This window comes from Neofelis nebulosa, chromosome X, assembly GCF_028018385.1.
Source record: "Neofelis nebulosa isolate mNeoNeb1 chromosome X, mNeoNeb1.pri, whole genome shotgun sequence".
NCBI classification, from domain to species: Eukaryota; Metazoa; Chordata; class Mammalia; order Carnivora; family Felidae; genus Neofelis; species Neofelis nebulosa.
Genome location: NC_080800.1, coordinates 94,388,996 through 94,414,538, shown reverse-complemented (window position 1 = coordinate 94,414,538; position 25,543 = coordinate 94,388,996). Strand labels below are relative to the sequence as shown.

Genomic DNA, 25,543 nt, shown 5'->3' with positions numbered 1-25,543 from the left:
GCCCTCTGGCTTTCTCACCAACTCTCATCTGTCTTTCAAAGCCCATCTGGTATTCAATTTCATTAACCCTTTATTGATCATATCAACTTCTGTTCAGTTTTTCTCTGAGCTATTACATATCATAGCTCTCAATTACTTGTCTGGATGGCATTTAAATTTTTGTCACGTATTGTGCGCTTTGTCTCCTCCCTTAAATGAAAAAATACTTTTTTAATGTTTTATTTATGTTTGAGAGAGAGAGAGAGAGAGCACGAGCAGGGGAGGGGTGAGTGAGAGAGGGACACAGAATTGGAAGCAGGCTCCAGGCTCTGAGCTGTCAGCACAGAGCCTGATGCAGGGCTTGATCTCACAAACCATGAGACCATGACCTGAGCTGAAGTCAGGTGCTTTACCGACAGAGCCATCCAGGCGCCCCTGCTCCCTTAAATTTTTAAGAGATTGGTGGGCAGGAACTGTTTCTTACATTTCTCTTAACTGTCTCAGCTGTGCTATGGCCCATAGTAGATTATCACAAAATATTCATTAAATGAATGAAACAAATGATGAGAGTATTCGTACACTGATAAGTATGTATTGGAATTTATGCATGTATTAAATAACAGTAAAAAGCAAGAGAAGACAAAGTGTAACTCTGTGAGTTTCAGGCCCAAGTTATATTGGCTTTTTTCTTTAGAAAAATGATAATATATAAGTGATAGGTAGAAGCTATTAAGCATCCTGAGAACTGGGTTCTAATCCCTGCTCTGGCATCATTTAACTTAGTGGTCTTGGGCAAGCAGTCTTCCTTTTTTGGGGGTCTCAGTTTTTTCATCTGGAATCAGAGGGGTCAATTTCTATGTTCTAATTTATTTTTTCATTAATTCACAAATATAAAGAAGTTATTAAATGCCCGCATTGTTCTAGATAAAAAGGCTGAAAGTGTGAATAAGCAAAGTCCCTACCCTCTTCCACATTATCCTCATTTTACTAGTGAGGGAGAAATACTGACATCTTAGAAACTGGAAAATAAGGGTACCAGCAGGCTTCCCACTGGCACAACATAAATCTGGGTCAAGTCAAGCCTAGAACTCAAGTCTCCCAAACTCTAATCAGGTGAACTAATCAAGTAGTTAGTTCTGTGCAAAGTAAATACTTGGCTACTTGAAAAGGCAAGTTTAAGCTTATTATAGAATGCTCGTATTTTCTTTTCTTTCTCTACAGCCAGTATATCGCTATCAGCTATTGTATTAAAAAATAAAGTATATTTTCACTATCATAAAACGTTCTCCCCCACCATGAAAATAAGTAACAACTTGGGGTAACAAACAAACAATAGCAACATACTAAATACTTGGCATAAAGTGAATTCAGTAGAGTCTGGATATTTGAAATCAGCACCTTATCAACTGCTAGATTGACTTAATTTCAAAAGGGATTTTGACTGCTTTTACAGATGTCACATTTTGCGTTGCAAGCTGTTCTTTAGGAAAATAAACCAGGCATTTGTTGCTTTGAAAATCAGTAGGGAAATCCTCCCTAATTCCTGTTAGCCTTATTACTGGAAAGAGGTTAACTTTCAATGATACGGCAACATTTCTTGGCTGAGAGGATGGGAAATTAGATATTTACTTGCCAGACAGCTCTTCTTTCTCTTTTTGTGATTAAAAACATTTGTAAACATATTTATTTATTTATTTTTGAGAGAAGGCTTAAGTAGAGGAGGGGCAGAGAGAGAGAGACACAATGTGAAGCAGGCTCCAGGCTCTGCCCTGAAAGTGCAGAGGCGGGGCTCAAACTCACGAACCATGAGATCATGACCTGAACTGAAGTCGGATGCTTAACCGACTGAGCCACCCAGGCGCCCCTCTTCTTTTTCATTTTGACCCCTCTGTTGACTTTTCTGAGGTTTATCTCTTGATGTGCATTGTCTCCTCAAAGGAATTTCATTCATTTTGTTAAATATAACAGTATTTTGTAAGTCTGCTTTTAAATCTGCTTTCTTCTAATATAAGTTCTCCGGTACAATATAAAAAAGGCAGTATCGTCCAGAATTATGTATGTAAACTCCAGGTTTTTAAAATAGAAATCTTACTCTTTGATTCGCAAATCCCATGGGCAAGTCAACATAACCTAAGTGCATGAGTAAGAATCCTTGCCTTATCTTTGAGATTTTGTTCAAACCCCCACCAGATTGTAATCTCTGCGAAATTATGGACTATGCCTGCTTTCCTTACTATTGCATCCCTAGCATATGACATAGGATTTGTCATAGAGTTGGTGCTCAATCAATAGGCATGTCATTACATGACTTTTTTATTCGCTTGGTATCTTAAGATAATTGAAAATTGAATACCACAATACTGCAAGATACTGGAAAACACAGTTCTCAGCAATACTTCTTTTACAGGTATGACGGCTTGGACCATGCCACACAGTGTCCTGATTACATCAAGGTTGATGGACAAAATATTGGATGCAGGTTTCCCCATTTGGAGGCATCAGACTATAAAGATTTCTACATCTGTGTTAATGGATCATCAGACTCTCATTCTATCAGACCCAGCTATTTTATTTTTCAGCTTCAAAATATAGGTGAGCTAAACAACTTTAAAATGTTTCTAGCTTGGTCCATTTACAACCACATGGCAGAGAAAAGATGGAGACAGAGATATAGAGAATCTTAAGGAAATGCAAAGCCAGAAAAAGGAGGGCCAATCGAGCCTATGAAGAACCTCTTATGAAATATAGAAGTACAGGGATAAGGAATTGAATGAAGAATAATTTTTTTAGAATTTTTATTTCAAATTTAGTGTATTCCCCGGCTTCCAAAAGTCGGTCTCCTGTACAGTATTTTTGTCTAGTGTTAATGATGGAGGATTTCACACGTCAGTAGGCGAATAGTTGTATATTCTGAGTCTGAATTCCTAGTTCTGACAGTTATGAGAATGACAGGTTCTAGAGTTAGTCATGCCTGGCTATGAATCTTGGATTTACCACTTTCTAGCTGTATGACTTTGGGCAAGTTACTTTTAGCATCTGTTTCAATCTCCTTATCAGTAAAATGAGGCTAATAGAGGACACTTCATAGGTTTATTGTGAGACATGAGTGAGTTTACCCCTGGTTCGGTGACTGACACATCATACGCTCTAAATAAGAGCTAGCAATTAATGAAAACGGTAGCAGTAATGGTTGTGGTGGTTGTTTCTAATGCTACCAAATGGAAAAAATGACTGTAACGCTTTGGATCGTCTAACTTTTCTCTTGGGCTTTAATATTTGGCAATATGCGACTTATCAAAAAATTAGTTTCCAAAATAGCCACGTTTCTCAATAAATTGGTCTTGGTTGGCAAGCAGGTTTGATATGAATTCACATTATAGAGATTAGTCTTGAGCCACTTGATTTATCTTAGAGGCTTCCGTCACTAGGTGTCCCTAGCTTTTGATAAGAGCGACCGCTCAACTTAGTAACCTCCGTGTTGAAACGGTTTCCTTTTGCTTTTCAGTTAAACCTTTGCCACCAGACTACCTTAGTCTTACTGTGAAGAACTCAGAGGAAGTGAACCTGAAATGGAGCATGCCTCAAGGGCCCATTCCGGCCAAATGCTTTATTTATGAAATTGAATTCACCGAAGATGATACAACTTGGGTGGTATGAACATTGCGTTTATTTGTGAAAATCAGAAACATAGCCTTTATTTGCTTATTTACTTATTTATTTATTTAGAGGGAGCGAGAGCACAAGTTGGGGAGGGGCAGAAGGAGAAGGAGAGAGAGAATCCTAAGCAGGCTCCACCCCCCCCCTCCACCCCCCACCCAGTGCAGAGCCCATCTCAGGGCTCATTCACAACTGTGAGATCATGACCTGAGCTGAAAGCAAGAGTCGGACGCTTAACTGACTGAGCCACGCGGTCACCCTGCCCTTTATTTTTTGGATTTTATTTTTATCAGCGTAGCCCTTTGCACAAAACAGCAAACATGTGAACCCATAGGAGGTTCACATAGGAGGTTGCTAGCCACACGAGGAATAGAATATGACATGTGTCTTGATTTTCAGAAAACTGTATAATTTGGCAGACAAAAGAAAGATGCTTGCTTGCAGTCTGAAAGCATGATCGGTCATACCAATTTTATTTTATTTATTTATTTTTTCAATATATGAAATTTATTGTCAAATTGGTTTCCATACAACACCCAGGGCTCATCCCAACAGGTGCCCTCCTCAGTACCCATCACCCACCCTCCCCTCCCTCCCACCCCCCATCAACCTTCAGTTTGTTCTCAGTTTTTAAGAGTCTCTGATGCTTTGGCTCTCTCCCACCCTAACCTCTCTCTTTTTTTTTTTTCCTTCCCCTCCCCCATGGGTTTCTGTTAAGTTTCTCAGGATCCACCTAAGAGTGAAAACATATGGTATCTGTCTTTCTCTATAAGTCATACCAATTTTAAAGCTCTATTCGGGTTTCAGAGATAATCGAGTCACTTGTTTGCAATATCGTGCCAATAAATCAAAATTGCCGAAGGTAGTTGTGGGGTGGGTTATGAGAAGGCCTTAGGTGAAATGAAAACAAAACAAAAAAACACGCACATAAAAACCACTTCTTGAGGAACAAGCATCAGGTCAGAAGTAGACCCCGGCACGGCTGTCTGAATTGCTTGCTGTGCAGAAGAGGGGCTAACTGGGAAAACAGGCAATGGTTGCAAGACCAATTACCCCCGGCACCAACGAGGTGATGCTGTCTTCAGCCCCACGTTGTCATGTTAATTTTATTCATTGGTTTCCAACTCAGAGAGTGGTGGAGACCGAAAGGGAGTCATTAGTTCTAATCAGTTCGTTGCATATACAGATGAATTGATTTATGTGTCCCAAGGAAGTGGACTGACTTAAAATCAAATCACGCAGCTCTTCCCGGTCGACTACATGATGCCGGGTTCCCAAGAAAAGTTACAACAAAAACAAGCTCTTATGTTGGATGAGGAACACTGTTGAGCCCTTTGAAATGCCGAAATGGGAGTAATTTCCTCAGCGATTTGTTTCTTCCTTTGAGATCGTCCAGCCATGTGTATTCTCATATCGGAAGAAGTAATTTCACGTGAAGCCCTGAGCTCTGTCACACACGTTGTATGGCAGTTAACCAAAATAAGAGTAAGGAGGGGGAAAGAAAACTTGATGTGTATGAACTCTGTAGTTTCCATGGAGATAACATTCACATGATGGACTCTCTTTTTGCTAACTCAGTGTGTGTAGCATTTTCCAGTTGATGGAACCTGTGAAACTTGACACGAATCTGAATACTGGCTCTCAGAAACACCAATGCTATCTAGGCATTTTGCCCTGTCACACATGCCCTTCACTACAGGTGATTCATTATTCCTGTAGAAAAAGTTTAAATTAGAGGTAAGGAAGGGGGGAAAATGAAAAAAGAAAAAAAAAACCACCATAGGGAGAGATAATCAGTGTTAAGATTTTGGTATATACCCTTCCAGTCATTTGACGCGTATGTTTTACATAACAAAATCCACGATGAAAGAGACAGATCGAATGGGATCTATCTAGCGGCAATCAGATCCAATGATGGCATCTTATTTTTACTTGGCTTTCAGACTACCACCGTCGAAAATGAGATACGCATTGCAAGAATATCAAATGAAAGCCAACAATTATGCTTTTTGGTAAGAAGCAAAGTGAACATCTATTGTTCGGATGATGGAATCTGGAGTGAGTGGAGTGACGAACAGTGCTGGAAAGGTAGGAGAATAAGAGCAGTGACTACATGGCTGTAGCTCTTTGCTAGCGAGTTAATTTGCTTATGGTCTATTTTGTAATCGTGGAAATCAAAATGCTCTTGCATATAGTCTATAAACAGAGAAGATAAACGAGCAAGCACCTCAAACATAGGCTTATGGAAAAATCTCATATTCAGTTTTAACTAGGAGTAAACTAGTTTAAGAATCTTGTCATAGCTCTCTCAGCAATATTCTTGTGTTTCTGACCGTCACTAAAAAAAAAAATATACTAGTTCCTTCTGAGGGAAGCCTATTTTTTTTTTAAAAAAATTAATATTTATTTATTTTTGAGAGAGAGAGAAACAGAGTGTGAGCAGGGGAGGGGCAGAGAGAGAGAGGGAGACACAGAATCCAAAGCAGGCTCCAGGCTCCGAGCTGTCAGCGCAGAGCCCGACGAGGGGCTCGAACTCACGAACTATGAGATCGTGACCTGAGTGGAAATCAAGAGTACACTTGTTTTTGAGTGTCTAGTGCCTGATGAGTATTTTTCCGATTAATATGTCATCATTAGTAAAAGCATATGTCATTTGCTTCCACTTCTGACTTAAAGTGACTTATGATAAAAAAGACATATTCAAATTAAATAACAATATAAGCTAAAAAGCCTTGAGACTGGCGCAAGATGTTATTGTGTTTTACAGTATACTAGCTTTATCAACAGAACTTACTAATAATTGTCGAAAGGTGAAGGAAATTAACTCAGCATTGCTCTTTCAGATATATAGATATGTAAATACATATATAGATGTAGATACAGACAGATACTGGCATCTATCAGTCATTCATCTTTTTATATTGTGCCATTATAATAGAGTCCCTGTTAGACTATTATCTTCCCTATCATATTGATATCATTGTTCTCTTTCATTCATCACATCTTTATAAAGCACCTAATATGTGTCAGACTTTTTCAGGTTTTTGACATATAGCAGTCAAAATCCCTGTCCTTACAGAATTGATATTTTGTTCTCATATTGACCAGAGGTAAGCAATGAAGAAGCCAACTGTATCATATAATTACTAAGGGCTATGAAGAGAAAACAGGTAAAAAGGGAGAACTCAATTAACCGAGAGATGTGTGGAATCAGAAAGAACACATACGGGTCCCGTTACTCATTTTTGTCACTGGCATAAGAAATCTGGAGACCGTGGAACTGACATTGAGAAAATCATGTCCTGAATTATATCTTATCCTTAGTCAATGCATAGTTTAAAGTGGGTATGGTGAGTTTTTAGTCGCATCCTCAAAATAATACATCCTTTAATGTATATTCCATACAATCTTAACTGCAATATTGAAGGCTCATCAACTCTGGGAGGGGTCCATACGGGAACCCTTCTTCAAGGATAGATGTAAGGGCATTTGAGTTGATGTTGAAGAAGTTGCATAGGGCCTTTGTAAAGTCTGTATAAAACTTTTAAGCAAAGGCCTTCTTTCTGAGTGTACAGTTTAACCTTGGACCGATTCACCTTTGTTGCCAGGTGGCAGTGGGGAGAAGCCTCTCCTGTGGCTTCTGTCAGCCCCTGAACATTGGCCTTCAGCTGATCATTTGTGGGAAGGCCTAAGAGAAATTCTCGCCATCTATTTCCTCTGGGGTGAGGGGTGTGGTTTTCTCAGGGAGCCATGTGATTTGTCTTTTAACTGCAAGATACCTATGGGTAGGAAGAGCACCCCTTGGGATCTAATAAGGTCCTCGTGAGTGGGAGGGTGAATGGCCACGAATCTTTCCAGCTCCTCTCTAAAATGGTATGATCCTCATAAAGTGGAGGTGAAGAGGCTTTATAATTTCAAAGATGTGCTTCTGTTCATGGGACATGAATTCTTTGTGGCGGGGGTCCGGGATATACCTGAAAAGGACATCGTATAGGAATACCTGAAGCCCTGGAAAGTAGGAGGAGTTATAAGGGATAGCCAAGTGAGCCCCACCACCCTTCTTGGGTGCTTCTGCTAAAATCACTTCCTAGCTTTCAGCATTTATACAGGTAACCTGTATACCCTGGGACTGAAGATCAGGCCAGAGTGCTCTCTGTAAATGTTATAGGAAAAGCGAAGCTAAGATAGGCAGACGGAGCTGGATTTTGCAAAGGGGAATTTACACTGGATGTTGACTTTAATGTTTGTTTTGATTTATGTTCCTTCATCTCGTTAAGGGAGTCCCTAAGGCTAGCCATTATATTCCCTTGTGTCCCATTTTTAGTTTAGTTTTTCCACAGATATCAATAGGACGACTGGTCTCTAACAAAAAAAAAAAAAAAAAAATTGTCAATCTAGGAGTCCGATTCAAAAGATCCATTGTCTGGCCATTGATAAGTAGGACCTATTAATCTGAATAGTGACTCAAACCAGTACGTTTCTCTAGGCTTAACCACAGACACAAGAGATATCCCAGAGGAGAGTGCAAAAGATGCAGCCCTCACAAGATCCAGCATAAGAAAACAAAGAGCTTTATCATCATAGTGAGACAATGAAGGTTGAGGTGACAAACGGCCCCTTATGGACTGGGACCCCTTCTGACAAAATTCCCCTGAGAGCTGGCAGGGTCAGACAAAGAAACCTCACTGTAGACCTAGTTGAGCCCAAGTTTTGGTTTGTAAGTTGGACCCAGTCCTGACTACCGTCAGCTCAGAGCCACAGCCTGCTTGTCTGTCTGCCGAATGCACACTGGTACATGCCCCCTTTGGTTAGCGGAACATTCTCACTGGTCATAAAGCCAAACTCTCAAGGCCTGGAAAATGACAAAGGGGAACAGGAAAAGGATCAACAAAAAACACAAGCACTAATACCAAATCTTTACCAAAGGTACCATACCCAAGGAGCTAGTTCCATAAATATTTTCTCCTGCCAATCTAAATTTAGAAAAAGAAAAGGACTCTCCCCACTCTTGCTCTCATCAGATCCTGCAGGCAGAGATCGAGGAGACTGACATGCTAAGGATTCTTACCGGCCAGTTAAAGATTAGCCTGCTGAGGGGCGCCTGGGTGGCGCAGTCGGTTGGGCGTCCGACTTCAGCCAGGTCACGATCTCGCGGTCTGTGAGTTCGAGCCCCGCGTCAGGCTCTGGGCCGATGGCTCGGAGCCTGGAGCCTGTTTCCGATTTTGTGTCTCCCTCTCTCTCTGCCCCTCCCCCGTTCATGCTCTGTCTCTCTCTGTCCCAAAAATAAATAAACGTTGAAAAAAAAAAAAAATTAAAAAAAAAAAAAAAAAAGATTAGCCTGCTGAATAAGCTAACTGTTGTGGAGGAAAAATGTTGCTTCTACTCTTCTAGGTTCTTTGGCCACTCTAGTAATTAAATCGACATAAAACAGATTAACAATAAAACAAATCAATTTTTTTCTTTTTTTTTAAAGGTTTATTTATTTGGAGAGAGAGAGAAAGAGCATGAGCGGCGGCGGGGGAGGCGGGGGGTGGTGCAGAGAAAGATGGAGAGAGAGAATCCCAAGCAGGCTCCTTGCTGTCAGTGCAGAGCCTGACGTGAGGCTCGAACTCACAAACTGTGAGATCGTGACCTGAGCCAAAATCAAGAGTTGGACACTGAACCAACTGAGCTACCCAGGTGTCCCCCAAAAAACAAATTTAATTTCATAGGTATAGGAGCCCCATCGAAACGTGAGACCCAAGGGCAAGTAGGGCAGTTGAGGCTTATATGCCATCATGAGCTAAGCGATGGGATCAGGGCCTGGGACTTCAAAGGCGGAGGAGAGTAATTCACAGCATAACAAGAAGAGATGTTTGGTACAGTAGTACCCCCCTTACCCATAAGAGATACGTTCTAAGACCCCCTGTGGATGCCTAAAACCGTGGAGCATACTGAACCTTATATGAACTGTTTTTTCCTATATAATCTATGATAAAGTTTATGAATTAGCCACAGTAAGAGATTAACAGCAATAACAAAATAGGACAGTTGTAACAATACACATACTATAATAATGGGGTATTTCAAAATACCTTATACTGTACTCACTCTTCTTGGGATGGTGTGAAATGAATGCAAAAATGCCTAAGTGATGAGATGAACTGAGATAAATGATGTAGGCGTTATGGCATAGCTTTAGGCTACTGTTGACCCGATGACACATCAGAAGGAGGATCATCTGTTTCTGGACTGCAGTTAGCCACGGGTAAAAGCAAAACCATGGACAAGGACAGGGGGTTGAGGCACTACTGTAATTAGATGTTTTGCCCTTTCACAGAGATAGGTTATTCAAATAGAGGTTGTCTCTCGTAATAGCTCTCTCTCAGAGCCAGCCCCCCCCCATCTAAATTCATTTATGTAGTTAAGGGAGAGGTAAATGTTTTTCTTGAGTCTGGTGGGTCTTGATTGCCTTCAGCTCAAAATAATCCCAAATCCCAAAGTGGCATATTTTCTGGTGATGTAGTCCGCTTTCCGTCACCAGCTCTTGCTTGCTACGGCATTATATGATACAATATAAACCTTTGACGTATTAAGAGTTAAGGGATAGGGGCGCCTGGGTGGCTCAGTCGGTTGGGCGTCCGACTTCGGCTCAGGTCATGATCTCGCTGTCTGTGAGTTCGAGCCCCGCGTCGGGCTCTGTGCTGAAATCTCAGAGCCTGGAGCCTGTTTCAGATTCTGTGTCTCCCTCCCTCTCTGACCTGCCCCCATTCATGCTCTGTCTCTGTCTCAAAAATGAATAAACGCTAAAAAAAAAAAATTAAAAAAAAAAAAGAGTTAAGGGATACACAAGACCTGTTTCTGTAATCACTTAGCTAATATGTTATCCTTTTTTGATGAAATTTTCTCAGGTCAAATTTTAAACAAAATCCTCTCAGAAAAGAATTGAGCTTTGGGGAGTTTTGCTGAGTGAAATGAAAGGATGTTACAGTATAGTGAAGTGATTGTTCTGTATAAAAAGTGCACAAATGAAAGGAATGCTATACGCAGATATAACCGTGGTATCTATCCGCCAGGAAATAAGGCAGAAGTTGCCAACTTTAAGGCATTTCTTCACTAGTTACTGGTTTATAAAATAATTAACCTTGAAAAATAACTGTAAACTCTAACTGAGCCTCTTTTCTTGTGATTTTTAATCCCAGATGACATATGGAAGGAAACCTTGGTATTTTTCTTGACACCATTTGCTTTTGTCTCATTGTTTGTTTTGTTAGTAACTTGTCTGCTTTTGTACAAGCAAAAAGCTGTACTGAAAACGGTAAGTTGTGTAACATAACGTTCAGCCTGAGATAGTAGATAGCCTTTCAGACTGATTGACAGTTGACTTCTGGGAGAGAATGTGGCAACCTAAGTGTAGACAGTGGCTTTAAAACTCAGGGAAGAGTGACCTGTAGCTGACAAGCAAGAGTCAAGCTTTTAGTTTGGACCCATTGCTATTTAATATCATTCAGCGTTTCTTCTCTGTGGTCTACAGACCGCATGGACTTTTAGTCTGCATTTAGAACTGATGGACCTATATTTTATAATGTTTCCTGTACACCGTGGGTGTACAATTGATGTAGTATGGATTATGATGATTGTCTGCAGAAAATACAATAATTTAAAAACTCAACGCTATTAAGCTAAATTTGGCGGTAGGTTTCCTTTTGTTGACATATAGCAACAATGGCTCAGAACATGAAACACTGTTTACTTCTAGATTAGGGAACAATACGAGGAAAGAGTTACAGGAGAAAAGCAGGATTGGGAGGAAGAAAAGAGTTACTTAAACTGGATGGAGACTGAAATAGATTACTAGTCTGTCACAGGCCGATTTCACAAAAATTGAAAAAAAGTTGCCCGCCCTCAAGGAGTTCATACTCTAGTTGGGGGAGAATAGACTCCATAAAAAATATAACCTGCACTGTGAGTTGTTTTTAGATGATTCCTGTTTGAGTTGTACGGAGACTGTTATAGAATTTCAGAAGATGAAGGTCACTCTGGGTTGGTGGGCTTTAAGGAGAAATTGTGACTTGGAGATAATGCCAAAATCTTTTAAAATAAAGGGAAATTTGAATGTGTATGAAATATTTCACTTTATTTCTCTGCTGAATGCTTTTTTTAAATCTGTTTCTCTGAGGTACTAGTCTGAATTAAAATAGTTTATGTTATTAATGACTATTTGTTAGTAACGGAGTTCTTCCTTAATTTCAGATCTTTCAGAGGAAAAAAGAAGTCTTTTCTCATCAAGACACATTCTGTTGACTGAATAACTTTCAGTCTTATGGCCAAATGTTCAACGAGTCTTATTAAATGGAATGTTTTCTCCAAAAAATTTAATAAATCTACCTTAAAAGCATTGTTGTATTTAAGTAACTTTAGAATACTCAAATCCTGCAGTACATTTCCTGGATTCTATTAATAGGTTTTTTCCTTATTAATCCCTGGTCAGAGCGATACACATAGATAAGTCAAGGGTTGGGTCAGATCTACTCACTGATATATTAATAAAACAATGTGATTTTATAACTTGTACTAAGCCAGAGATATTATTAAATCTTGGAAGATGAGATTCTAATTTTAAAAAAAAATTTAATTTTTTAATGTTTATTTTTGAGAGATAGAGAGAGATAGCGCAAGCAGGGGAGGGGCAGAGAGAGGGAGACAAAGAATCTAAAGCAGGTTCCAGGCTCCGAACTATTAGCACAGAGCCCGACGTGGGGCTCGAGCTCACAAAGCGTGAGACTATGACCTGAGCTGAAGTCGGACACTTAACCAACTGAGCCACCAGCACTCTTCTAATTTTTTTTTTAATTGTACTTGTGATGAATGTATTCACCATAAGTAAGATTGTTTGGCTTTAAGAGTAACCTGTGGAGGGGCGCCTGGGTAGCTCAGCCGATTAAGCCTCCGACTTCGGCTCAGGTCAGGATCTCGCGGTCCGTGAGTTCGAGCCCCGCGTCGGGCTCTGTGCTGACAGCTCAGAGCCTGGAGCCTGTTTCCGATTCTGTGTCTCCCTCTCTCTCTGACCCTCCCCTGTTCACGCTCTGTCTGTCTCTGTCTCAAAAATAAATAAATGTTAAAAAAAAAAAAAAGTAACCTGTGGAGTGGATTAATAAGAAGCAAGAAGTTTTCAACACATTCATAGTCTAAATGTGTGCTTTACATTTCGCGAAAAAGGTGGAAGGAATGCAATGCATAAAAGGCTGAAAATAATGAAACAAACAGAAAGATCAGATCTGAAAAGTTCAGATGTCACAAATATGCTGTAAAAGCTTCAGAGTTTCCTGTGCCAGTTGGCAGACAGCATTTCCTACTTTCCGACGGTGTGATTCTTTTTTTTTTTTTTTAAAGTTCAGGCACTAAAAGGCAGAAGCCTTTGAAATTCCTCAGAGGTTTTTTAAAAGTACATCCACCTTTCAGACTAATTGGCAGTTGACTTCTGCGAGAGAATGTGGCAACCTAAGTGCAGACAGTGGCTTTAACACTTAGGGAATAATGACCTATAGTTGACGAGCAAGAGTCAAGCTTTTAGTATCATTCAGCGTTTCTTCTCTGTGGTCCACAGACCAATAGAGTGGGCATCTCCCGGGAGCTTACTAGAAATGCAGAATCTCAGACCTTAACCCAAATCTGCTCAACTGGCAATCTGCATTTTAAGAACATCTCCAGGTGGTTCATTTGCACATTCAATTTGAAAAGCACTGGTATATAGGAGCATTTTAGAATGAAAGAGATTACAATAATGTAACGGAGAGGTAGGCCCATGAGCAGGGTAACCACAGCTTTGACTCTTATTGGTAGTGACCGTTTCTCTCTAACTGCCTCTTGTCATCTCGTGATAGGATACATCACCACTTCCCTAAGTAGACCTATCCTTGCTAAACATTAAAACCCCCATGGTAATAGGAATTCAGATGTAATATGATTAGCAAATTATTAAATTCTCAATGAGTTTTGAAGAAGGAGTCCCATATTTTATGTTTCACTGTGCCCTGTTAATTATATATCCACTCCTGATAGCCAGCATCAGTTCTGATTAGTCTGCTCGGGCTGTACCATAAACACATCCACATCCCAGTTCATGACTATGATTTCTCTCCAAGAGGGGTTGGCCACCAGCATTACTTATCCTTCCCAGTTCTGTGTTGCAGAAGCTCTGTTCCTGGCAAGGGACGTTTGAGGCTCCCTCCCTCCACCTAGCTCCCACTCCCAGGCACAGCAAGCTGAGATTACTGAAGATTCCAGTAATCTTCACCCCAGCTTCCATGTAAGGCAGAGGTCCTATGCTCGGAGGGACAAACCAAGAAGACAAGGGATACCCCTCCCCTTCCTGCCCCCAAGTCTGGAGTTTTGCATGCAAGGGGTCGTACTGCAAGAGTAAAGGTTCCTGCCCCCATCTCTGGAGCAGTAGCAAAGAGGTTCACATAGGGGGAGGGTCAGGCCGTAAGAACAGGGAGCTCAGTAGCTCTCCCTAAAGGGGCCGACTTTATTTGGAACAGAGACTGGAAAAGTCTGTTTAAGGATAGAGCTACATAGGAGTAACATTTCTATCTCTCACTGTCATTAAGTTGGTATAAATTTGAAGTAGATCTGACCGGTTAAGATGTATACTGAAAGGTCTAGTGTAACCAGGAGAATAAATTTTAAAAATAGTGAACAGTCATTAAAGTCACTGAAATACTACACTGAAAATACTCACTTACGAATGAAGGCAATAAAGAAAAAATGAGTGGGGCGCCTGGGTGGCTCAGTCGGTTGAGCGTCCGACTTCGGCTCAGGTCATGAGCTCGAGGTCTGTGAGTTCCAGCCCCGCGTCGGGCTCTGGGCTGACGGCTCAGAGCCTGGAGCTTGCTTCGGATTCTGTGTCTCCTTCTCTCTCTGCCCCTCCCCCTGCTCCTGCTCCGTCTCTCTGTCTCTCAAAAATAAATAAACGTTAAAAAATGTTTTAAAAAAGATCCAGTGATATGCTATTAACGGGAGACAGATTTTAGATTTAAAGATACGGACAGGGTTTTAAGTGAAATGACTGAAAAAGATATACCACAGAATTGGCTATACTAATATCAAACAGAAGGAATTTTCATTTTAAAATGTGACTAAGGGACAAAGACCTTTTATAATGATAAAAGAGTGACTCCATGAGGAATCCATAACAATTATATATGCACCTAAGAAGACTGTCCAAAATTACATGGAGAAAAAAATGGATAGAATTGGAGAAATAAACAATTCAATAATAATAGTTAGACTTCAATAACTCACTTTCAGTAATAGAACAAGTGGGCAGCAGATCAACTAGGACACATAGAACTTGAACATCATATAGACGAGCTAGACCTAACAGATATCTAAAGAGCAACTTATGCAACATTATCCAGGATATGACATAAACCAAAACTAAACAAAAGGAAGGAGGTGCTTGAGCTTCATTGGTGGATATTGCCAATCAAAGATAAAGGGAATTTCAGGTAGGGAACTTATATGTGAATTATGGGGTATAGAGAAATAATTTACAAGTTGATAGTTTTTTCCCAGGAAGTTACCCAATAATTGCATCACAATTTATTGAACCAACTATTTTCTCCCAATGTGAAGTGACCCTTTCCACCTTTGCCATATATTTAATTTGTGTGTGTGTGTGTGTGTGTGTATCTTAGTCTGTTCAGGCTGCTCTAACTGTAGCAGGATTCTCACACAGAGTCGTGACACCGAGGCTTTTCTTTCCAGGAAGCAACTTTATTCGTGTCGGCACCGCTCAGTTGGGTTGGTACCTGGAGAACTGAGCCCCGACCGCCACGTGGCATAGTTTTCTTAAATACATTTCCTATTTCTTTGTCTCCCATATACGGTGACACACAAACATGCAGTCTGATTCAGTGGTCTCATCTTACAAGGTCGCGAGGGATGTTGTCACATCCACATATAGCCAGGTTGCCTTGGCGTTTTGTTTTGTTTTATTTTGTTTTCTCTTCTTAGGGAAGGAGACCCTCCCACATAACAAAATACCACACAGTGGGTAGCTGGTAAATAACAGAAATGTATTTCTCATAGTTCTGCAAGCTAGAGGTCCAGGATTATGGCCAAGTGAGGGCTCTCTTCCAGGTTGCAGACTTCACTTACATGCTTACATGGTGAAAGGGACTAGCGACTTCCTTTGGATTTCTTTTACAAGGACATTAATCCCAATCATGAGGGCTCCGCTCTTCTGACCTAAGCATCTCCCAAAGGTCCCACCTCATAGCATCGCACTGAGCATTAGGATTTCAACATTAATTGGGGGGAGGGGACAAAAATATTCCGACAAAACTACTGTGTATGTGTGTGAATGTGTAGTTGAGTTTATTTTTGGACTTTCTTTTCTTTCCCAGTGAACTAAGTCTACTCATGTATACCAGTACTAATCATGCCCAGTACTTCTATTTAATTATGTAGCCTAATATTATGCGTTAATATCCACTAAGGACAATCGTCCTGTCTCATCAGTCTTCTTTTTCAGAAGTTTCCTGACTCTCCTTACGTCTTTGTGTTTCACTATATATTTTGGAATTAGCTTGCTTTATTGTCCTCAATCATATTGGTGTTTTTATTGAGATCACATAATTACAAACTAATTAGGGGAGAATTGTTAACTTTACAAGATGGAATTTTCCTGTCCAAGAAAATGGATACCTTTCCGTTTTGTCAGTTAATATATTGTATTTTTCAGTAGCATTACAAAATTATCTTCTTTTTTTTTAAGTTTATTTATTTTGAGAGAGAGAGAGAGAGAGAGAGAGAGAGAACCAGTGGGGGAGGGGCAGAGAGGGGGGTTAAGAGATCCGAAGCAGGCTCTGTGCTGACAGCAAAGAGCCCGATGTGGGACTTGAAGTCATGAACCATGACGTCATGACCTGAGCCAAAGTTGGATGCTTTAACCTACTGAGCCACCCGGGTGCCCCATCTTCTTTCTTTTTAAAATGTATTTATTTTGAGAGAGAGAGGAGAGAGACCAAGAGCAGGGGAGGAACAGAGAGAGAGGAAGAGAGAGAATCCCCAGTAGGTTTCACACTGTCAGTGCAGAGCCCGACGTGGGGCTCAAACTCACGAACCATGAAATCATCACCTGAGCCAAAATAGAGTCAGAGGCTTAACCGACTGAGCCACCCAGGTGCCCCCCAAATTGTCTTCAAATAGATGTTGCATGTTTCCTGTTAAATTTATTTCTTTTATTCTTTTTATATTTATTTGGCTTTTTAAGTTATTATTTTAATTCCAGTTAACATACAGTTTTATATTAGTTTTAGGTGTACAATATAGTGTTTCAACAGTTCCATACATCACTCTATGCGCATCACAAGTGCACCCCTTAATCCCCGTCACCTATTTAACCCATCTTCCCTCTGCTAATCATCAATTTGTTCTCTATAATTAAGAGTCTATTTCTTCATTTCTCTCTCTCTCTCTCTCTCTCTCTCTCTTTTTCTCATTGACCATTTGTTTTGTTTCTTATATTCCGCATATGAGTGCAATCATATAGTATTTGTATTTCTCTGACTTACTTATTTCACTTAGCATTAATATTCTCTCGCTCCATCCACATCATTGCAAGTGGCAGGTGTCTTTCTTTTTCATGGCTGGATAATATTCCGTCGTATATAAATACCACCTTTTCTTTACCATTCATCTATTGATGGACACATCGGCTGCTTCCATATCCTGGCTCTTATAAATAATGTTGCTACAAATATAGAGGTGCTTGTATCCCTTTGAATTAGTGTTTTTTTTTATTATTTGGGTAAATACCTAGTAGCGCAATTGCTGGATTGTAGGGTAGTTCTCTTTTTAACTTTTTGAAGAACCTCCATACTGTTTTCCTGAGTGGCTGCACCAGTTTTCATTCCCACCAACAGTGCAAGAGGATTCTCCTTTGTCCACATCGTCACCAACATCTATTGTTTCTTGTGTTGTTGATTTTAGCCATTAAGGTAGGTGTGAGGTAATATGCCATTGTAGTTTTGATTTGTATTTCACTGATGATAAGTGAGGTTAAACATCTTTCCGTGTGTCTGTTGGCCATCTGGATGTCTTCCTGGGAGAAACGTCTGTTCATGTCTTCTGCCCATTTTTAACTGGATTATTTGGTTTGCGGGTGTTCAGTTGTATAATTCTTTATATATTTTGGATATGAACCTTTTATTAGATATGTCATTTGTAAATATCTTCTCCCACTCCGTAGGTTGCCTTTAGTTTTGTTGATTGTTTCCCTTGCTGTGCAGATGCTTTTCATTTTGATAAGGTCCCAATAGTTTATTTCCCAGCACCATTTGTTGAAGAGACTGTCCTTTTCCCATTGGATATTCCTTCCTACTTTGTTGGAGACTAATTGACCATATAATTTTGGGGTCATTTCTGGGTTTCTTGTTCTGTCCCGTTGATCCATGTGTCTATTTTTGTGCCAGTACCATACTGTTTTAATTACTACAGCTTTGTGATTTAACTTGAAGTCCAGACTTGGGATGCTTCCAGCTTTGCTATTCTTTTTCAAGATTGCTTTGGCTATTTGGGGTCTTTGTGGTTCCATACAAATTTTAGGATTTTTTCTTCCAGCTGTGTGAAGAATGCTGTTGGTAGTTTGAAAGGGATTGCATTAAATGAGTAGATTGCCTTGGGTGGTATAGACATGTTAGCAATATTTGTTCTTCGAATCCATGAGCATGGAATGTCTTTCAATTTCTTTGTGTCATCTTCAACTTCTTTCATCTTGTTTTATTGTCTTAAGACTACAGGTCTTTCACCTCTTTGGTTAGGTTTTTCCTAGTTATCTTACTTTTAATGCAATTGCAAATGGGATTGTTTCATTAATTTCTCATTCTGCTGCTTCTTATTGGTGCATAGAAATGCAACAGATTTCTGTACATTGTTTTTGTATCCTGTGACTTTACTGAATTTGTTTCTCAGTTATAGCAGTTTTTTGGGGAAGTCTTTCAGGTTTTCCATATAGAGTATCATGTCTTCTGCCTTCCTTGCTAATTTGGATGCCTTTTATTTCTTTTTGTTGTCTCATTACTATGGCTAGGGGACTTCCAGTACTATGTTGAATAAAAGTGGTGAAAATGGATAGCCTTGTCCTTTTCTGGACCTTAGGAGAAATGTTCTCAGTGTTCCCCATTAAGGATCATGGTAGCTGTGGGTTTTTCACATATGGCCTTTATTATGTTGACGTGTGTTCTCTCTAAACCTGCTTTATTGAGGGTTTTTATCATGAATGGATGTTGCCCTTTGGCAAATGCTTTTTTTAAGTGTATTTTATTTATTTTGAGAGAGAGAGAGAGACAGGGAGAGAAAGAGAGAGAAAGAGAGAAAGTGGGGGAGGGAGAGAGAGAAGGAGACAGAGAATCACAGACATACTCCGCACTGACAGTGCGGAGCCTGATATGGGGCTTGAACTCATGAACCACAAGATCATGACCTGAGCCAAAATCAAGAGTTGAACACTAAACCGATTGAGCCACCCAGGCGCCCCCTGTCAAATGCTTTTTATGCATCTATTGAAATTATCATATGGTTTCTCTTATTGAGGTGATGATCAGTTGATTGATTTGTGAATATCGAACCACCCTTGCGATGCAGGAATAAATCCTTGTTGATCGTGGTGGATTATTTTTTTTAATGTATTGTTGGATTAGGTTTGCTAGTATTTTGCTGAGGATGTTTTCATCTATGTTCATCAGGGATATTGGCCTGTAGTTCCCTTTTTTAGTGAGATCTTTATCTGGTTTTGGTACCTGGGTCGTGCTGGCCCCCTAGAATGAATTTGGAAGTTTTCCTTCCTTTTCTATATTTTTGGAATAGTTTGAGAATAACGGGTATTAACTCTTCTTTAAATGCTTGGTAGAATTCGCCTGTGAAGCCATCCAGCCCTGGACTTTTGTTTTTGTGAGTTTTTTGATTGCTAATTCAATTTCTTTGCTGGTTATCAGTCTGTTCACATTTTCTATTTCTTCTTGTTTCAGTTTTGTCAGTTGATATGTTTCTAGGAATGTATCCGTTTCTTCCAGGCTCTCCAATTTGTTGCCATATAGTTTTTCATAATCTTCTCTTATAATTGTTTATATCTCTGTGGTGTTGGTTGTTATTTCTCCTCTCTCATTTGTGATTTTATTTATATGCGTCAAACTTCTCTTTTCTTTTTGCTAAGTCTGACTAGAGGATTATCAATTTTATTATTTTTTTTCAGAGAATGAGCTTCTGGTTTCATCGATCTGTTCTATTGATTTTTGTTTTGTTTTGCTTGTTAGTTTCTACATACTTTATTTCTGCTCTAATCTTTATTATTTCCTTCCTTCTGCTGGTTTGGGGTTTTGTTTGTTCTTTTTCTAGCTCCTTTAGGTGTTAGTTTAGGTTGTTTATTTGAGATTATTCTCCCTTCATGAGGTAGGCCTGTGTTACTATAAACTTCTCTCTTAGAACCATTTTTGCCACTTCCCAAATGTTTTTGGACTGTTGTGTTTTCATTTTCATTTGTTTCCGTGTATTTTTTGTTTCTTCTTTGATTTCATGGTTGACCCATTTATTTTTTAGTAGCATGTTATTTAACCTCCATGTATTTGTGATCTTTCCAAAGTTTTTCTTGTGGTTGATTTAGTTTCATTGCATTGTCATCAAAAAAGATGAATGGTATCCATCTTCTTGAATTTGTTGAGACTTGTTTTGTGGGCTAATATGTGATCTATTCTGGACAATGTTCTGGGTGTACTTGAAAATAATGTGTGTTCTGCTGTTTTAGAATGGAATGTTCTGAATATATCTATTAAATCCATCTGTTCCAGTGTGTCATTCAAAGCCATTGTTTCCTTGTTGATTTTCTTTTTAAAATTTTTTTTTTTTTTCAACGTTTTTTATTTATTTTTGGGACAGAGAGAGACAGAGCATGAACGGGGGAGGGGCAGAGAGAGAGGGAGACACAGAATCGGAAACAGGCTCCAGGCTCCGAGCCATCAGCCCAGAGCCCGACGCGGGGCTCGAACTCACGGACCGCGAGATCGTGACCTGGCCGAAGTCGGACGCTCAACCGACTGCGCCACCCAGGCGCCCCTCCTTGTTGATTTTCTATTTAGATGATCTATCCATTGATGTGAACGGGGTGTTAAAGTCCCCTACTATTATTTTGTTATTATCAGTTATTTCCTTTATGTTTGTTATTAACTGTTTTATGTATTTGGGTGCTTCGATGTTAGGTACATAAATATTTACAATGGTTGTATCTTCTTGTTGTGTTGTGTCCTTTGTTATCATATAGTGTCCTTTGTCTCTTGTTACAGTTTTGTTTAAAAGTCTATTTTTTCTGATATAAGCATTGGTACTCTGGCTTTCTTTTGACATCCATTGCATGATGGATGTTTCTCCATCCCCTCACTTTCAATCTGCAGGTGTCTTTAGGTCTTAAATGAGTCTCTTGTAGGCATCATATAAATGGGTCTTTTTTTTTCCAATCCATTCTGACACCCTATGTCTTTTGATTGGAGAGTTTAGTCCATTTACATTCAAAGTAATTACTGATAGGTATATATTTATTGCCATCTTATTATTTGTTTTGTAGTTGTTTCTGAAGATTCTGATCCTTTCTTGTCTTTCATGGTTTGCTGATTTTCTTTAGTGATGTATTTGGATTTCTTTCTCTTTATTCTTTGCATATTTATTAGTGGGTTTTGATATATGGTTACCATTAGGTTTGTATATAACCTCTTCTGCATATAGCAGTCTATATTAAGTTGATGGTCATTTATGTTTGAACCCATTCTTTGCTCCTGTCCTCCCAACATTTTAGGTATGTGTTTTTACATTTTATATCCTTTTATTTTGTGAGTTCCTTGACTTATTTTTTTACAGAAATATTCATTTTAACTGCTTTTGTGTTTTCTGCCTTTATACTGTCACTTTCGGTGTCTCCTTTTGACTCAGAGTCCCCTTTAATATTCCTTGCCAAGTTTGTTTAGTGGTCACAAACTCCTTTAGTTTTTGTTTGTCTGGAAACTCTTTATCTCTCCTTTTATTCTGAAGGATAGCCTTGCTTGAGAGAGTATTCTTGGCTGCAGATTTTTCCCATTTATCACTTAGAATGTGTATAATGCCACTCCCTTCTGGCTTGGAAAGTTTTTGCTGAAAATCCTTTGCTGGCCTTATGAAATTTCCCCTGTAAGTTACCATCTTCTTTTGTCTTGCTGCTTTTAAATGTTTTTGTTTGGCACTGTATTTTCCCAATTTGATTACAATATCTTTGTGCGGATCTGTGTTTGTCAATTTCGATGGGAGTTCTCTGTGCCACCTGGATCTGGATATTTGTTTCCTTCCTCATATGAGGGAAATTTTCAGCTATGATTTCTTCAGAATAACTTTCTGCCCCCTTTTCTCTTGTTCTGGAACTCCTATAATACAAAAGTTATTACATTTGATGGAGTCATTGATTTTCCTAAACCAATTCTTGTGTTTTGCATCATTATTTTTTTAATGTTTATTTGAGAGAGAGAGAGAGAGAGAGAGAGAGAAAGTGCATGTGCTCAAGTGGGGGAGGGGTAGAGAGAGGGGGGAGGATAGAGGATCTGAAGCAGGCTCTGCACTGACAGCAGAGAGCCAGATGTGGAGCTCGAAATCACAAACCGTGAGATCATGACCTAAGCCAAAGTCAGATGCTTAACTGACTGAGCCACCCAGGTGCCCCTGTATAATTCTTTTTGATCTCTTTTGTTCAGCTTGGTGACTTTCCATTACTCTGTCTTCTAGGTCATTAATTCATTCCTGCTGTTCATTCCATCAAGTATGTTTCTCATTTCATTTATTGGACCCTTTATCTCTGCTATGTTATTCCTTATTTCTGTGTTAAGAGTCTCATTCTTGTGTTCTACTCTTTTTTTCAAGTCCATTGAGTACCTTTATGATCATTGCTTTAAATTCTTTATCAGGCATGTTATTTATCTGTTTCACTTAAATCTCTGGCCATGGCCTTTTCCTGTTCTTTCATTTGGAATAAATTTCTCTGTCTTCCCATTTTTTTGTGTCTCTGTGCCTGTGTCTGTGTGTCAGGAAAGTCAGTTATACATCCTGTTCTTGAAGGCAATGGTCTTATGAAGAAGTCTTGTAGTGCCCTGCCGTGTAGTATCCCTTATTCCCCAGGGCCTGGTGCTTCTAGAAAGTGTCTCTAATGTGTGTTGCATGTGCTCTGTTGTTGTTTTGGCTGCTTTATCCTTCAGGCCAGTTGTCTGCAGGGGTTCTCTTTGCTTATTTGGGGCAGTGTTTGGTCCCTGGGTTGAATGTGGTGGGTTTTAATTAGGTGTGCTCTGGTCTGTGAAATAAGACCCGTCACCACTGCCACTAGAACCAAGGTTCTGCAGAACTCCCACACGGTATGACACGGTGTGAGCAGCGGTATAGGCAGTCTTCTAGGGGAGGGGGTCTGCTTCACTGGTACTGAGGGAAGCATGGCTGAGTGGGGCTGTTGCCCTGGAGCGTGAGTAGGTGGGGTTTGGTATAAGCAAATTAGGTAGTGAGTTTTGGTGCTGTGCTGCTTTCCCGCAGTGGCCCTGTGCTTACCCTGAGGGGCCGGGGAAGGAAATGGTGCTGGCCAGTTCTTTTTTTCCTGGAAGGGTCTCTCTGTGAATGCTGTCTCTCTGGGGCACACTCTGAGATGAGCAAATAACCTCCCTACTGAGTACCTCAGGCACTCTTCAGTTCATTGTTTCCATGCTGTATGTCCCCGGGTTGTTTGCCTGCCTTCTCTCTAAGAGCAGCACAGTCCCCCCCCCCTCCCCCCCAGCCTCGATTGTAACCAAGCCCACCGACCTTTAAGATCCCAGTCTCTAAGCCCTGCTGGTTGCAAGAACTCTCAAAATTTGGCCCATCTCACTTTCCATGCCAATTGATATGGGGATTTGCTTTCCCGCGTGGTCCCTTCTGTGCTTGTCTGTCTCTGGCCGTTCTCTGCAACGGTGACTCGCCACTGCAGTGACCACAATCATTTGTCTCACAAACCTCATCTCCACACTTCTTGCCTTCTCCCATGTGTCTTCATCTCTAGCTTCTGCGGTGGAGTTCTGCCAGTTTTCAGGTCAATTTCTGGGGTACTTAAGATGATCCGATAGCTATCTAGTTATATTCATGGAACAAGGGAAGCCTAGGATGTTCCCAACCCACCATCATCTTCTAACCTGTCCAGTGCAAAATGCACCAGGGCATCGTAGCAGAGCCGGGGGAGCACGGTGGGGTCTGCTGCTCGCTGCCCACCACCCACATGTAGGCCCAACGTGCAGCCCATGACCAGCGGTGCGATGCGCAGCAGCAACCCTGGTAAATTTCTTTTCTTTTTTTTTTTAATTTTTGAAGTTTATTTATTAACCTTTTAATGTTTTATGTTTATTTTTGAGAGAGAGAGAGAGAGAGTGAGAGCATGAGAGGGGGAGGGGCAGAGAAAGAGGGAGACCCAGAATCCGAAGCAGGCTCCGGGCTCCGAGCTGTCGGCACAGAGCCCGACGCGGGGCTCGAACCTGCCGACCGGGAGCCACCCAGGCACCCCTTAAGTGTGTTTATTAATTTTGAGAGAGAGAGAGAGAGAGAGAACACAAGCAGGGGAGGGGAAGAGAGAAGGAGAGACAGAATACCAAGCAGGCCCCACACCATCAGCACAGAGCCCCGTGTGGGCTCCGAACACATGAACCGTGAGAGCCACCTAGGCACCCGCTGTTTCATTTATTCTAAGTAATTATTTTTATAACTATTGTAAATGGTGTCTTTATTTCATTACAAATGTAACTGGTTTTTAGTATATAGGAACGCTGTTTCCTTTATATATTATTTTTCTCTAGCCATCTTTCTCGTATCTTGTAAAGTAGAATTTTCTCTGTGAGTCTCCAGATACATGACAATATCATCAACAAATAATGCTTATAGTACCTCCATCACTCTACTTTAAAAAAATAAACTTTTAGAATATTTGAAATCGTTTGATATTCACAAAACATGCAAAGATACTATGGAGAGTCCCCATTATTGTTAACTAAAGTCCATACTTCATTCAGATTTCCTTCGTTTTTACCTAGTGCCCTGTTTCTGTTCCAGGAACCCAACCAGGATACCACATGGCATTTAACAATCATGTCTCCTCAGACTCCTCTTGGCTATGACAATTTACTTATTTGTGATGACCTTGGCAGTTTTGAGGAATCCTAGTCAGGTATTTATAGACTTTCCCTCAACTAGGGATCGTTTTCTCATGATTAGTTCGAGGCTATGTATGTTTGATGAAGACCACAGGAGTGAAGTGCCATTTTCATCACATTATGTTAAGGATGTGTCTCATCAACATAACTTGCGCCTGTTGTTCTTGACCTTGCCCCCTTGGCTGAGGTAGCGTTTCTCAAGTTTTTCTACTGTAAAATTACTTTTTCTCTCTTTCCATATGTTATTCTTTGGAAGGAAGGCACTATTTATAGCCCACACTTAAGGAATAGAGAGTTATACTCCACCTCCTTAAGAGCAGAGTCATCTACATAAATTATTTAGAGGTTCTTCTGCATGGGAGATTGATCTATTTTTTTCGTATTTATTGATTTATTTAATCACTTATTTATGTCTGTATGGACTTACAGGTACTTCTTTTATACTTTGGATTTCAATCCAATATCGTCATATTTATTTTGTTGCTCGTATTGTTACTGCTTTGGCGATTGGGAGCTCTTTCCTGCCTCCCTTTGACATACCCCCACATTGCGGGGTTTTATTTTTTAGCACTTCCTTACTTTTGGCATTGTAAGACCTTCTACGCCCCTGTTCTGTGTTTCTTCTCTGAGCCCTAGAAGGAGTCATTTCTCCAAAGAGCCTGGGTTGTTTTTTTGTTTTTTTTTGTTTTTTTTTGGAA

General features: G+C 40.1%; 1 protein-coding gene across 7 annotated transcripts in view; it reads left to right on the top strand.

Moving 5' to 3' along the window:
* IL13RA2 (interleukin 13 receptor subunit alpha 2) overlaps window positions 1-12,013 on the top strand; it is a 47,730-nt gene extending 35,717 nt beyond the window's left edge. For 6 of the 7 annotated variants that reach the window (XM_058713186.1, XM_058713181.1, XM_058713182.1 and 3 more), the window contains 5 exons: window positions 2,387-2,571; window positions 3,485-3,630; window positions 5,580-5,724; window positions 10,818-10,933; window positions 11,869-12,013. In XM_058713186.1, the coding sequence (XP_058569169.1) occupies window positions 2,387-2,571; window positions 3,485-3,630; window positions 5,580-5,724; window positions 10,818-10,933; window positions 11,869-11,919 (643 nt within the window). In that variant the 3' untranslated portion in view covers window positions 11,920-12,013. The remainder of the gene's footprint in view (window positions 1-2,386; window positions 2,572-3,484; window positions 3,631-5,579; window positions 5,725-10,817; window positions 10,934-11,868) is intronic. The other variant, XM_058713187.1, reaches the window with a different exon arrangement.
* The last annotated feature ends 13,530 nt before the right edge of the window (window positions 12,014-25,543 follow it).